Source organism: Gambusia affinis, linkage group LG16 (assembly GCF_019740435.1).
Source record: "Gambusia affinis linkage group LG16, SWU_Gaff_1.0, whole genome shotgun sequence".
Taxonomy (NCBI): domain Eukaryota; kingdom Metazoa; phylum Chordata; class Actinopteri; order Cyprinodontiformes; family Poeciliidae; genus Gambusia; species Gambusia affinis.
Window position 1 is genome coordinate 20,615,673 of NC_057883.1, and position 16,027 is coordinate 20,631,699.

Genomic DNA, 16,027 nt, shown 5'->3' on the forward strand with positions numbered 1-16,027 from the left:
CAATTGATTAAATAATCTACCAGTGGAACTCCTACTTTTTGATAATTTTAAGGAATTATTGACTCAATACAAGCTCCCATGCCTTGGCTAAAAGTAAATTGTACGTTAGTTTTGTCTTATTTCAAGTGTAGTCGGATATTTGCACTGGAAACTAGACCAAAAAACTTGGTAAGATTTTGTTTTTTGCAGTGAAAGGACTTCTTGCATGCAGTATTGGACTACCATTAATCTTAAAATAGACACCGTGATACTTGAACGTGCAATTTAAAATAATTTTCAGAACTCACCCGATGGTTATTCCGTGCAATAATGACAAGAAGTGTCCATTTGTTGATATTACCATTGATTAATGGTGTGTTATTTTTGCACAGAGGTTGTGCTTTCTGCACTGCAAAAACACAAATATCTTACCAAGCATTTTTGTCTAGTTTCTAGTTCAAATATCTTATTACTCTTGAAATAAGATAATGCTTTCTTAAAAAGTAACTTTTCAGCTTGTCAATAATTCCTGATATTGACTTAAAAATGTACTAGTCCTCCTTTCAGATTCTTTCACTTAAAAAAGGAAAAATGTTTTATTAAGCAGTTGTTGCCTTGAAGCAAGCTTCTAGCTCTTGTTCAAAAGTTACTTGTAAGTTATTTTTCTTTTATTTCAAGTGCACTAAAAACTAGTACGAATTTACTTGGGAAGAATTTGTGTTTTTGCAGTGAATAAGACAAAAAAAAATAACTTAAAAGTAGCTTTTCATCAAGATAAAGGAGCTTGTTTTGTCTCATTTTGAAACTAGACCAAATTCTTGGTAAGATTTTACGTTTTTGCAGTGTATGGACCTGATTGTCTGTTCTCTGCTCCTCTGCCTGCAGTAAGATGTTTGATATTGAGCTGTGCCCCCTGCCTTTCTCCATGGAGGAGATGTTTGGCTTCATCAGCTGCAGATTCTCCGGCTACCCGGCGTCGGTGCAAGAGCAGGCTCTTCTGTGGCTGCATGTAAGAAAACACACACAGGTCGGCTCTCCTCCTGCAGCTCCGTCCACAGCGAGTGTGAATCGAACAGGTGTAACTGGGCATGAGAGTCCGGTCGGGAGCCCTGCTGAATATGGATCTGGGTCACAGACTGAGACTGATGCCGGCGACGGGGGATTTGGGCTTTCATCCCAAATGCACTCACAGTTTGCTGCTTCTACACATGGAAGAGTTTCATGAATACTGTCTCAGATTTTATAAAGAGATTACTTATGTTTCTTCTCAGAAACTGAGTCAAAGTCACATCAGAGAGAGCATGTGCAGCAGACTTCATTTAAATTACAAATTTTATATGTATGTGTAGGGCTGCAACTAACGATTATTTTAGTTATCAGTTATTCTGACCATTAATCGTTTAATTGGATTTTAGCCTTTTATATATAATATTAAATATATTAAAAGATGTAAACAGGAAAATAATTCAGTTTCTAATTTAAATAAGAAAGTGAATATTTTGTTGCCTATAAAGTGGTAAAAATGTTTTGTTATAAGTGGAATAATCTTCCTGTGGGAACCAGTGCTTTCTATCAATATTAAACAATTAATGACTTGAAACTTCTTAAATCTTGCTTTAAAGTTACTGTTAAGTTAGTTTTGTCTTATTTTAAGTGGCCTAAGATATTTGAATTAGAAACTAGACCACAAATACTTGGTACTTGGTAAATACTTGACTTAACATTGATATAATTTATGGTTGATCTGTTTGTTTTTGGGTTTACCAATTTATAAATAGATAAAAAAAGTTGCTTAAGAGATTTTGTTTTACAGAATTTGAACCAGGTGAAGCTAAAACTATGAAAGTTGAGTTTTGGTAAGAGCATATTTACAGACAAAAGGGTTTTTTTTAATCTTTAACGCAAAATGTATTTATTTTTTGCACAATTTTCTAAATTACTGCTTTGAATGTGTCGTTCTTTCAGCAAATGTTCTACTTTTGAGTCTTTATACTCCTGTTAACAAGTAATTGATCACTAAATTAGAGGATGATTTATTGCAATAATTGATTAACAGCACTATTTCTCAGACATTCTGTATGCTAGCCTTGTTTATAGATTATAATTCTGCAGATAGCAGCATTGAAAATTCAACAATGCGTAAATATGGAATCACATTTTTTGATAAAAGTAAGTAGGACTCAAATTTGTTCCTTCTTGAGATGTGCAGATGCTAAACCTTTGAACTGGTTTCTGTGCTTTGTTTGGACCAAGGTTCTGTCAGAGCTGGACATCGTTGTGCCTCTCCAGCTGCTGATCGGGATGTTCTCCGATGGCGTGAACTCGCTGAAGGAGCTGGCCAATCAGAGAAAGGCTCGCGCCTCCGACCTCTCTGGCAACAACGGCGCTCGCCGGGTGAGCAGGATGGCAGATTTATTAACATTGATGAAAAAGTACCAGTTCAACTGGCAAACTAATCCATTTATAACATGGAAAAATGTCTTTATTACAAGTGAAATAATCTACCAGTTGAACAAGTACTTTTTTTTGTCAATATTAAGAAATTATTTACTCAAAACAAGCTCCTGTATCTTGCTGAAAAGTTACTTATAAGTTTGTTTTGTTTTATTACAAGTGTAATAAGATATTTACACTAGAAACTAGACATTTTTTGCAGTGTAGTCTTAAAATGTTTAGATTTTTATTTTATTTAGTTGGATTTTCCAGATTTGAACACAACCACATAAATATAACAATGCACAAAAACACACAAATAAATAAATAATTCTGAAAAAGAAAAATTTACTTTAAAATGACATTTGAACAAGTTAAGAAAAGTGTAGTAATATATTTGCACTAGAAACAAAACTACATGGTAAGATTTGGTATTTTTTGAAGTGTAAGTACCGATTTTTAAAATTAATTTATTTTGATTTTCCAGATTTATACAGTTAACCACACAAACATAATAATATACAAAAAACATCAATAAATAGATAAGTAGGTAATACAAAAAAAGAAGAATTGACTTTAACTCACATTTTAAAAAGTAAGGAAAAAATAAAATAAATAAATAAAGTGTCTAAAATATTTGCGCTAGAAACGACTAGACCAAAAATACTTGGTCAAATTTTGGGTTTTTGCAGTGCAGGTTGCCCACATGTATTTTCTTCTGGAGATATGTATTTTTATCACTCACTGGGATGTGCTGTCCGTTGCCACGGTAACCACCGATCTCTAAAAATAGCCATCTTGGAGGGGCGTAATCGGAATTGGCTGCGATGTGACATTATGTCTACATCTCTTCCAGCGAACGGCTCTTGATTTGTTCAGGATTAAAGAACGTGTGTGAAAAAGCAAAGACAGCTGAGACACGAAGGTGAAAAATAAGCGTTGTTTCTGCTTGTCTGATGGCGGTCCGGCTCGTTTTAGGTGAGCGTCGTGTCAGACCCGGGCCGACGCGGGCAGCACAACACCCTGAGCCCGTTCCCCAGCCCCTTCAGAAGCCCGTTCAGGAGCCCGCTGCGCTGCAGCCCCTTTAAGAACCTGGGTCACGCCACCGGAAACTGTGCCTTGGACCTGGACTGTGACGACGACGACATGAACCTTGGCTGTTTCATCCTCATGTTTGACCTCATCTTAAAGCAGGTGACACTTAAAATCATAAATTTATTGTGGGAGAGTTTTATATATGACTGGTAAAAGGCACCAGTGCAAACCCTGTTATATTTCTAATAGTTTTATCAGATTCAGAAATGTACACACACTGGGATTACTTTACATTTACATGGGACATATTATGCAAAACTCACTTTTTTTTTAACTTCCATTTGGGTCTCAGCTGATTCTAGAAAAAAACTGAAGCACTTAAAAAAAAAACACACCCAGATGTTTTTTGGGATTAAATTAATGTTTTTGTCGCTGGGAAAACAAGCCGTTTTAAAAACCGACTGCTCACATTCCATGGGCACTTCGCTGTTACCTAGCAACCCCAGCCAAGTCTGGCCCCGTTACCTAGCAACCCCAGCCAAGTCTGGCCCCGTTACCTAGCAACCCAAGCGGAACTCCAGGACTTTTGGCCAGCTGTGTTTACATCTATTATAACAAGAAACTTTCTCATTTTAAAGAGTTTTGATCATGATTTATCATCCTTCTTTCTACCAAAACTGGTCTTCAATTTGGTTTGGTTTCAACTAACTCCTTTTTTAGAGGATAATTTTGTTTACAGAAACTTCATAATTCATTTTATTTGTTGTTTCTGTTGTTTTGTTTATTTATTTTTGGACATTTAAAATGTCTTCCAGTTTCAGTGTTAAATGTTCATTAGCATTTATAGTTCATTGATCTTTGAGATTGTGTTCCTGCATTATTATACCATCAACATTATATTATTTCAAAATGGTGTCAAAACAACAATATTATCGTTTATCTTCTGGGACAATTTGTTGTTATTATGACAGGCCTAAATTAGGAAAATAGAGACAGAAAAAAAAGGTAATTATCCGGTTTCAGCTGAACGCAGTAGCTTAAATCCACACAGACACATTTCAGTTCCAGAGCGGCCCACAGGTGGGATCTTTAAATTTGTGTCGCGCTCCACTTTCTGCCCCGTTACGTGTCTGTTTCCCCCATGCCGGCGCAGATGGAGCTGCAAGACGACGGTGTGATGCTGGGTCTAGACAGCAGCCTGGGGAAGGATATTGTCGGCATCATCAACAACGTCTTCCAGGCCCCCTGGGGCGGATCCCACACCTGCCAGAAGGATGAGAAGGCCCTTGAGTGTAGCTTGTGCCAATCCAGCATCCTGTGCTACCAGCTGGGCTGTGAGCTTCTGGAGAGGCTGACCCCCCGGGAGGAGATCCGCCTGGTGGTGAGACGTGCATAAATTAACCTCGCTTTATGTTTAAGCCCTGCAGACTCCTTGTCTCAACCATCTAATGCCTCCATCTACCTCAGTGTTGGGTAGTAACTAGTTACATTTGAGTGGTGATACTTCATAATAGAACTACTCGAGTAAAACTATAAAGTACAACGTAGTAAAATTACTTCTAAAAGTACATCGTTCTCAAAAGGTTAGTCAAGTAAATGTAACTAGTTACTACCCAACTTTAGAGTCATTTGCAAAGCAACTTGAGTAACGTTTGGGAAATAATTTACTATTATAGGAGTATTTTTACTTTTTACCTTTACTTGAGTATTATGAAGAATCGCTGCTCTTACTTGAGTAAAATTTGGGCCCAAACAATAATTCTTGATTTAACTTAAAGGCTAAATAAGTCTATATCTCCTGCAGTTTTTGTGTTTTCTTCAGTCTGTGAAGTTACTCACTGTAGGTAGATCCAGATATTTTATTCAAGAGTAGCGATACTTTACAAAATATTACTCTAGTTACTATCCAACTCTGATCAAATGACTCCAGAGTTGTGTAGTAACTAGTTACTTTTACTTGAGTAAATATTTGACAATATTTACTCAAGTAAATATTTGATCATATTTACTCAAGTAAATATTACTTGAGTAAATAAAAAAGTACTACTCTGTACTTTTTACTTTTACTTGAGTAGTTTTATAATGAAGTATTTCTACTGTTAGTTGAGTAAAATTTAGTCTTACTTGAACTTAAACTTGAACTTACTTGTGTTTATATCTCAAGCATTTTTTGTTTTTTCTTCATTCTGTGTAGATACTTACAGTAGGTACAGTATCCAGACATTTTACTCAAATAAGAATAAAAGGTACAATGTTTTAAAACTACTTATACAAGTAATTTTTTCCAAAAAGTTACTCAAGCAAACTAAGTAACTGTAACTAGTTGCTACTCTACTCAAATGACTGTAGATTTGTAGTCTACTTACATTAACTTGAGTAGGTTTTTGGAAAAAAAAAAATACTTTTAGGAGTATTGTAGCTATGCTGTACTTTTAATTTTCACTTGAGTATTTTTATTATAAAGTATCGCTTCTCTAATTTGAGTCAAATTTATGGATTTGTAGTAACTAGTTACATCTACCTGAGCAACATTTTTGGAAAAAAAATATTTTTATGAGTATTTTTACTAATTGTACGTTTTACTTTTAGTTGAGTAATTTTATTATGAAGTATTTCTACTGTTTCTACAGTAAAACTTCTGGATTTTCTACCCACTGAATTAAAAACAAACATTTTTGGTTTACACCAAAAATTCAACAGACACAGACTTGCGGTTTTTGTTAAAGTTTCATAAGTTTTTCTTGAAAGAATATGCCTGATTTTGTTATTGTGTAATTATGTTTTTTATATAAATAATTTTTATTTTGATCTTTAAAATACCAACACAAATACCAGGAATGAACCCCACATTTGACTCATTATTCAAACCGTCTTTCAGCTTCTTCATTTAGTGACATTTTCCTGAAAAAGAGTTGGGAAAGTGAAGTTCAGCTACACTGTGAATATAAACATCACGCAGGAGAGAACAATGAGACATTTTCTGTCTCTGTAGGAGCCAACGGACTGTTTGGAGGACACGTTGATCTCGTGTCAACCAGCCTTCTCTCTTGGGACGGAAAATGGAAGCGAGGAAGGAGAAAACCCAAGAGAGCCGAACAACGACAACCCCAACAACCATTCTCCTGAGAACCCAGGTCTGGATCAGTTTCACTTCGGCTGACTTGAAACAGAAACAGAAAGAACTGATGTCTTTATTTGTCACACTTCGATTCATTTTATAGATGGAAAAAAGATTGTCACCTACTTAATTCATAGGTTGTGATAAAACAAATGTGTTTGGTTCAGTTTCTCCATCCTTACTCAGGATTAATTACGGTTTGAACAAGATGAAGTAAAAGACCTCATAAAATATTTTGTTCCGATTTAAAGAAATTCATAAACAGGTGAGAAACAAAGTCACTGATACATATCGACCTGATAAAGTCTTCATATCTACCTTTAATGTTGGAGAAAAGCTCATTTTAAGGTGGTTAGTTTTGCCACCAAAATAACTCAAAGACATCAATGATCCAAAAAACACACATATGGTGGCTTTTTTTTTATTTGATCTACATTTTACAGTAAAAAGTCAAATGTAATAAACCAAAAAATATATAATTTTGTTGAAATCAATAAAATAATGAAATTTTTATTTTAGCAGATCAGTAAGTCATTGTGGATACAAAACAAGATTGTATCAGCATGCAGTTTTTAATTTTTTGGGCAGGACGCTGCAAGGATTTTCTTCTGAGTAAAATCAGCTCAATAATTGTGATTGAAGCTTCTATAAAATTAGGATTAATGCAAAAGCTTTGTTAAACTAGATCTAATATGCAAAGCCCACATTTTGCACATTTTGTGCTTCTATTTGGGTCTCTACTGCTTCTAAAAAACATCCAGCTGTTTTTCCAGCAGTGAGTTCATGTTTTTTGGTGTCTGGAAAATGAGCCGTTTCAAAAACCTCCCATTTACTGTGTCACATTCCACAGGAGTTCTGCCGTTACCTAGCAACCTCAGCCAAGCCCAGTCTGTTACCTAGCAACCCAAGCAGAATTCCAGCACCTTTAAGGCCATGTACATCTGAATAGATGGGAAAAAAACAACTGAAAACAACCTTTTTTTACATATTGAGATTCACTGCTCTTCTGCTTAGTTTACCATTTTATATTTTTGGACACGGTTATTGTTTTGTGATGTGCAACTTTATCACCAGAGCCTCATTTACAGGAAATTTGTTTATTATTTAGTTGAATTGTGTTAAATCGATTTTTCCTTCCAGCCATGAAGAACAACTCTGACAAGAAGTTCTCCTACCAGCAGCTTCCTGTGTCCTTAAAGCTGATATACACCATCCTGCAGGTAGCTACTCTGAGCCAGTACTTGCTGGTTTATGCATTTTGATTGTTAGTCATGGATTTTTGCTGTGTTGTCAGGAAATGTCCAAGTTTGAGGAGCCTGACATCTTGTTTAACATGCTGAACTGCCTGAAGATCCTGTGCCTGCATGGAGAGTGTCTGTACCTGGCCTGCAAGGATCACCCGCAGTTCCTGGCCTACATCCAGGAGAAGAAGCTCATCCCCAGGTGGAGAAAGGACCCTGGGGTGTCCAAACTTTTTGGCATATGGGCCAGAAATGTCAAGTTGTAACTTCTCCAGGCGCCACTACATTTTTAGTACTTCTAACTACTTTATTTTGTTATTTTTACTCGCTAAATAAACACACAATATTTTGATGAAATGAGCAAAGCAGTCAGATATCTGTAGTTCTTTGTAGGCTTAAAACAAAAAAGCTTACAGGTTTGCCAGATCAAAACAAAGCAAAACAGCAAATCATAAATCTTTCATTTTTTTCTGGATTTTTTGTGAACAGTTCATGGCTCAGTCCTGCTTTATTTTCCAGTGTGCATCCCCAGGTCTGCATTTTAATAAAAGCTACTGGATGTTTATGGTCCTTTTTTTACTAATAAATTAAATTAAAAGTAAAACCCCGGATAAATACTTTTTTTTTTTGCACATTGCTTTTTCCATTTTAAGATTTTAACCGCCAAACCAAGTTTAGGCTATTTTTGAAATGTAAAATTAGTTTTGGACACCCCTCTAGGCCTGTCATAAGAAACAATAAATCAATTAATTGCATGAAAAATTAAAAGAAACTCAATAATTTTCATTTCATTTTGTTTTTCTCTTTTCTCTCTCTTTTTACCAAAAACTGAATGACAAAAGTCTTCGGTCTCATCTACCTCTTTTTTTTTTGAAAGATACATTTTTTTACACAAACTTCATAATTCATTTTATTTGTTGTTTCTGTTGTTATTCATTTTGGATATTTCAAATGCCTTCTGGTTGCAGTGTTTACATTTTCACTAGAATTTAAATTTTATTGATCCTTGAGAACGTGTTCTTACAATATTATGCTGTTATTGCTACTATATTGCTAGAAAATGGTCTCAAAACAACAATATTATCTTTTATTGCAATAAGTTCTGAGACAATTTATCATCCAGTAAAATCTGTTATTGTGACAGGTCTGCACCCCCGGTTGGTCTGGTTGGTTTCGGGTCGCTCTGTGACTCCTGGTGCGTTCTGTGTTTCAGCCTGTGGTCGATGCTGAAGTCCGAGTTCTGCCAGCTGGCCTCGCTGGCCGTGCCGCAGCTCCTCCACGCGCTCTCACTGTCCCACGGAGCCGACATCTTCTGGACGCTCATCAACACAAACTTTAACAGCAAAGACTGGAAAATACGCTTTGAAGCTGGTGAGAGAGCTCGATTGTTAGTATCCTAATCTTTACCGACATTAATATATATATATACTGTATATTATGAAATATTTTCCCTGTACAAAAAGTACAGGGAATTAGTAAACTTGTGTTTTTATGACCCGTTTGCCAAATGAGACGTTTTAGGATTTAGAGCTGAAACTTACAATTATTCTGATGATTAATTGATTACTGGCATATTCAGCTAATTTTTCATTTCACCATTTAAGCTTTTTGTATATTAATTTTTAAAATGCATTTCCAGTATTAGTATTATTTTTATTTTTTTAAATAAGAATAAAAAGATTTTACCTAAAATGCAATAATATACCATTACTTTTAGTGAATGCTTGACTATTTCTAGCAAAGAATGGATCTGCAACTATAAAACATACTTTTAACATGAACATGTGAAAATTCAGCCTCTTTTACTTCACTTAACGTAAATAAAGTGTAGGACTGATTTGTGTCTATTTTTTTGGATTAACTGATTAATAGACAGTAAAAAGTGCTTAAACAGATTTGTGGCTAAAATTTTGCCATTTCAGGAGATTTATTTTCATATTAAATGCAAAATTGTTCTATTTTTTTATAGTTTCGGCTTAATTACTGCTTTGACTGTTTTGTTCTTTCGACAAATTCCCCTTTTTTGTCTCAATACTCCAGTTAATGATTAATCGATTAGTAAATTAGTTGAAGATAATTTCAATAAACAATTAATCGTGATTAAGCTGTTTACTTGTGTTCTATTAGGTTAGTAGTTAATAATAGTTATCCTGCCTTATTGCAGATGGAGAGCAGCTTTACAATGTTGACACAAAGCACTTGGCAAATGATACGGTGGCAGTAGATATCTGGGTTTATTGGAAATAAGTAGAAATAACACAAAGATTCAGCAACGCTTGAGAAAAAGAACAGTTTTGGAATTTATTAAATAAGACTTTCTAGACAGAAACTATGTATTTCTGTTAAGGTTGTGTTAGGAATTCTAAATGTACACATGTTGGCATTATTTTCCAATATATTTCAGTCATAAATGGCACCAACAGGCTTTCAGACGGTTGCACAAACTCAACTGTTCTCCCATACTGACACCTAATGGTCAACATCAGATTTTCAAATTTTTCTAAAGCAGTGATTCTCAAAGTGAGGAGACAATTACCTCCAGGTTATAACATTCAGTGATTGCACTTACGTGGGTATTACATCTGCCTTTAAAAAATACATTTTTGGAAATACGTGAAATTAAATACAAGGAGAATTTGTGATTGACTGGTTGCTCAAAGAAAAGTTCTCCATGTTTTTTCCGTTGTTTTGAGAACAGAGAAACGATTGATAAGAATGACTGTTTCTCAGAAAGTCTAGAGGGGTTTTTTGTTTGGTTTTTTTAGATTGAATGTTATGTGTGGATTTTTTAGATCTATAAGTCTATTTCATGTTGTGTTGCAGGTTTTATACAAATGGTTTCTCGATTCTACTAGTCACTTTAAAATTCTATTTATAAAAATAAAAATACATTGACTAAAACACCATAGCTAAATCATCTGTATTAAATGAAATACTTCTGGGGACGTTGTAGAGATGCAAGTTATCGATTAATGAATTAATCTAAAATTGATTGATTTTATTGATTGACTACGATTAATTAATAAGCGGCCATGTTAAAAACCAAAACTGACTTGTAACTCTTTCCAGAACATAAAGGGCAAATTTTTTGATAATATCCTGAATTTTAAAAAATATATATATAAACATTTTTACATTATTTTGTGTTAGCAATACAAAGTATTGACTAAATTTTAAAAAAGGTCGTTTACTAACATTATTAAACTTGGACATATTTATAAAATGCAACAGTAGAGTCCTCTCTTAGGTTGCTGAATAGAAAAATAAAAGATGGAAATTATAAAATATGAAAAACAATTGATGCTCCATGAACAGAGAGACGTTCATGTCTGTGGTCGCTCTTGAAGGAACAAAACTTCGCTCCATGAGTGCTCTAACTCACAAAACCCTCAAAATCAAACGTTTAATTCAACACAGCTAAATCAGCGCTATTAAAATGAAACATTAGCAGCTTGTGGAGTGTTTATATTTCAAAACAGAAGCGCATAAAATGCATTTTGCATCCCACACCGAACTTCTTTTAAAAATTTGGACCGTTACTCTTCTGGCTCCGCCGCCATCTTTGTTTGTTTCTGTGTCAACGGCTCCGTTTAAGGATGACCAGCTGCGCCCTCTGCTGGATGGCGGCCGAACTATAACACTAAAAGGACTTTAAAGCGGATGTTTTAGTTAATCAGTTGGAATAAATTTTAATCTAATAAGCCATTAATCGACTGACTATTAATTTGTTTGTGTCCCTAGCATGTAGTAGCTTCTTTCCTCTTATTCACAGTTTGTTCCTGATAATTTTTCATTCTCTCTAGTCGAGAAGGTGGCGGTGCTGTGTCGTTTTCTGGACATCAGCTCTGTGACCAAAAACCACCGGCTGAAGTACTCCTTAGCCCACGCTTTCTGCTGCTTCCTGGCCTCGGTGGAGGATGTCAACCCTGCTGTGGCCACCAGGGCCAGACTGCTGCTGGACACCATCAAGAGGCCGGCGCTGCAGGTCAGCCGATAGGAGAAAATAACTGATATGTAGGAAACATTGGGGTCACTTTTTTCTGTTTTGAAGTTCTGCAAGTCAAATGTTTGTCACGAGTAATGTCCAAAGTTTTTATTTCTTTCGGAGGAACTATTTGTGTAAATTTATATGCTGTTTCAAAGCTTATAAAGACTAGAAGTGTCTATTTTTTGTGAGTCTTCACATTTCGATTTACATGAACTAATTTTATCTTTGTCAAATTGCTTAATGGAGGAGGTGGCCAGAGTACCCAAAAATTGTACTCAAGTAAGAATAGAACTACTTCAACATATTTTTACTCAACTATATGTAAAAGTAGCCAGCCAAGAAATTACTCAAGTAACAGTAAAAAAGTATTTGCTAAAAAGTCTATTCAAGTAGACTAGTCAAATTATCAATCATTCAATATTTAAAAATTAAATAATTTAAAAATATAAAGTTAAGTGGAAATTTTGGTATTTTAAGGATGAAAATAACATTAATTCATATCAGTAATAAAAAATAACAAAATAGGGCGTGCTGTGGTGGCGTAGGGCATAGCACGACCCACATTTGGAGGCCTTGGGTCCTCGACGCGGCCGTCGCAGGTTTGATTCCCGGACCAGACCGACATTTGCCGCATGTCTTCCCCCTCTCTTACCCCCTTTCTTGTCAGCCTACTGTCATATAAGGGACACTAGAGCCCACAAAAAAGACCCCCTGGAGGGTAAAAAAATAACAAAATCAGGCAAAATAATTATGTTCAAATCTTTTAATAAAAAACTTATGAATCTTTAACAAAAACTGCAGGTGTGTGTCTGTCTGCTAATTTTTTGATTTAAAAAAAATCACCAGACAGTGATTTTTTTTAACCGGGTAGAAATTAGAAACAAACATTCTACCCCGTGAATGTTTGTTTTTCATTCAGTGGGTAGAAAATCCAGAAATTTTACTCAAGTAAGAGTAGAAATACTTCATAATAAAATTACTCAAGTAAAGGTAAAAAGTACAGCGTTGTAAAAATACTCCTAAAAGTAAATTTTCCAAAAGGTTACAGAAGTAAATGCAACTAGTTACTACACATCTCTGGTTAAAGACATTTTGATTTTAGTGTGTGAACTTCTTGATCAATATTGAATAAGATGATGATTTTTTTGTTGTGTTTTTGAACCTGTTGGCTCTGCAGGGTTTGTGTCTGTGTCTGGACTTCCAGTTTGACACCGTCGTCAGGGATCGGCCCATCATTCTCAGCAAACTTCTCCTGCTGCACTTCCTGAAGAAAGACATTCCTGCTCTGAGCTGGGAGTTTTTCGTCAACCGCTTTGAGACGCTGTCGCTGGAGGCTCAGCTGCACCTGGATTGCAACAAGGAGTTTCCCTTCCCCACCAGTACGAAGTCGTCACGCTTGATGAATTACAGCCGATCGTCTTCACAGATTAAGGTTTCTCTTTTCTTTTTTGTAGCGATCACAGCTGTGCGAACCAATGTGGCGAACCTGAGCGACGCGGCGATGTGGAAGATACGGCGGGCGCGTTTCGCCAGGAACCAGCAGAAGAGCGTGCGCTCGCTACGTGACAGTGTGAAGGGAGGCCAGGAGGAATCGAAACGCACCTTTTCCCTCCCAGAGTCGCTGAGCAACCGACTTCGTGAGTAGAACAAGACGATACATCTGACCTCTGACCTCACTGCGCTGAAACCAGCAGTCAAACTCTGTCTCCAAAGACCTTTAAAGACACAAGACTCTTACATGTACAGTGAAGAAAAATTACTTATAAAAGTAATTTTTTCCCAAAAAGTTACTCAAACAAATGTGACTGAGTCTACTCAGCTGACTCCTGAGTTGGGAAGTAACTAGTTACATTTACTTAGTTACCTTTACTTGTGTAACATTTTGTGGGAAAAAGTACTTTTACGAGTATTTTTACTAAACTGTAAAAAACTTTTACTTTTACCTGAGTACCTTTATAATGACGTATTGCTACTTTTACTTGAGTAAAATTTCTCAATATGCAACCAACTGTGAGAAACTTCACTTAATAAAGAACAAGTTTGTTTTAAAACACCTGCAGTTTTTGTTAAAGTTTAATAAGTTTTATATAGAAACAATATTCTTTTGCCTGATTTTGTTATTTAACTTTATGTTATATATAGCTTACATGATTTCATAGTATTTTTCATTTAAACATGAGTCTAATTGTTTATTTGCATCTTTTAATGGATTTTTTAATACTGTATAAAAAAGGCTTCAGTGGTTAAATAAAACCATTCTGTGGGCACATTCAATGTGTCCACAGAATTATTAATCAATTAATTAGATAGTTAATTAACTGATGAATCAATTAGTTGATGACAAGTATTTTAGTAATAATTATCAACTAAAGATTACTAAAATAATCATTAGCTGCAGCTGCAATGTTCTGGGATCAGTTCATAAAGCCAATAAAATTTGTCTAAACTATTGATAATATTGATACCAAGTATTAAATCAATACTAACATTGTAAGATCTGAGCAAAGCACACAGTTCAAGTGAAAAGTCCCAGAAAAGTAAAGAAAACTTAATATTTACATTCCATGAGAGTGGGACTGAAAGGCTTTTTCCTGGCGTGCAAACATGTGGCGACTGGATATCGTCTAATGGTTTTTAATGGTTTTTATGGAGAACTGGTGACTTCCCCAGAGGCGGCTCCAGTTCCCATTGAGAGCTTTGGACATTTTCCCTCCCTTACTCTTCTCCTCTAGCCTGGTAGGTCTTGGAAATAAACCCTTTAAACTCTGAAAACAGAGTTTAAGAAAACCTTAGTTACTGTACATTTGTTGTGGCTGCATCAAGTTTCCCACTGATATTTTTCTTTAAAGTAATTTTTATAACATTGATTAAATGTTTTAGTGTCAGCTTACACTGTTTCAATAAAAAGTGAAAAGCTTTTTATTTATTTATTTTTTTACCAAGGGGGAGTGAATAAATAAAAAAAAATGTCATGGACATTCAAACATTTTCTGGAAATATTTCTCATTTATTTATAATAATAAAATTTTTAATATTTAATTTTTTTGTCTTTGATGCTGATTTCTGTTTTGATCATGTCCATTTCTATGACTGACATCTGATAAATATCTATTTCGAGTTACTTCTGTGAGAAAAATCACTATTTGTTTCCACAAAGTCCAAGCACATTTTTAAGTTTGAACTTTTTTGTTTTTACCAAGTTAGTGCTGCTCTTTGTGGTAAAATAAGGATGAATTTCCTTTCATGCCATTCATTTACAAACAGTCTGTATGGACATGTCATGGTTTTTGTCTTTAATCATATGTTTTCATTTACGTGTGGTTATGTTTTTATAATCACATGTTCGAAGATCATGTATCCAGTTCCATCGCCTCCTGTACATTTTTCTAAATTTTGTTCTTCATCTGTGGTTTTTAGCACTAAGGCTTACCAGGCAAGAGCAATCTGCACCAGCACTTGGAGATATGATAGAGAAAGTCCTGCCAGGTAAACTACAACCCAAATCCGAAACATACTTATATATTGTACCATATTGGGGAGAAACCACGTCATTCAGTCTAACATTTAAAAGTAAAAATTAAAGCAATTGAGCTTAGGGATGCAACAATTAAATAACTTATGATTAATTGTCAGTTAATAGTTTATTAGATTAAAATCTGTTCTATTAGTGTTGTAGTTTGGCCGCCATCCAGCAGAGGGCGACGCTGGTCATTCTTGAAAGGAGCCATTGATGCAAAAACAAAGATGGCGGTGGGGTGAAGAGTAGCGGTCGTTATGCGGTTCTGTTTTTAAATATAAACACTCGAAATGCTTCTTAAGCGACAACTTGTCAGCTAAGAATTAATGACGTGCTACGAAGGCGAGGATGTAATTACAGATAAACGGGGGGAAAACGCAGAAAATTTGTAACATAGTGGAAAACAACAAAACATGGCGCCTAGAAACATAGAGGACTTTCAGGCTGTTGTGCGTTAAAACACTACTTGAAGCGAGGTTTTAGCATTTCTTCATACTTCTGTATGAACGTCTCTCTGTTCATTGAGAATTATGTGTTTCAAATATTTTATATATTTTTCTATTCAGCCACAGAATAATAGTGGTGATTGTTTTGTTTTGTTTTATAAATATAGCTTAAGGAAAATTGTAGGTTAGGTTGAGAAACCTACAATTTTCTGTTATTCAGTCAGTATTTAATACAGCTGACACAAAATGATGTTATTTTTAAAGATTCAG

At 35.2% G+C, this 16,027-nt stretch overlaps 1 protein-coding gene across 7 annotated transcripts in view; it reads left to right on the forward strand.

Moving 5' to 3' along the window:
• LOC122845856 (protein unc-79 homolog) overlaps positions 1-16,027 on the forward strand; it is a 70,872-nt gene that overhangs the window by 32,441 nt on the left and 22,404 nt on the right. For 4 of the 7 annotated variants that reach the window (XM_044142348.1, XM_044142350.1, XM_044142354.1 and 1 more), the window contains exons 16-27: positions 865-988; positions 2,233-2,373; positions 3,391-3,606; positions 4,601-4,828; positions 6,440-6,581; positions 7,706-7,785; positions 7,860-8,008; positions 9,020-9,177; positions 11,610-11,791; positions 12,972-13,173; positions 13,249-13,431; positions 15,212-15,280. In XM_044142348.1, coding sequence (XP_043998283.1) covers positions 865-988; positions 2,233-2,373; positions 3,391-3,606; positions 4,601-4,828; positions 6,440-6,581; positions 7,706-7,785; positions 7,860-8,008; positions 9,020-9,177; positions 11,610-11,791; positions 12,972-13,173; positions 13,249-13,431; positions 15,212-15,280 — 1,874 coding nt within the window. The remainder of the gene's footprint in view (positions 1-864; positions 989-2,232; positions 2,374-3,390; positions 3,607-4,600; positions 4,829-6,439; positions 6,582-7,705; positions 7,786-7,859; positions 8,009-9,019; positions 9,178-11,609; positions 11,792-12,971; positions 13,174-13,248; positions 13,432-15,211; positions 15,281-16,027) is intronic. The other 3 variants (XM_044142351.1, XM_044142352.1, XM_044142355.1) reach the window with 1 other exon arrangement.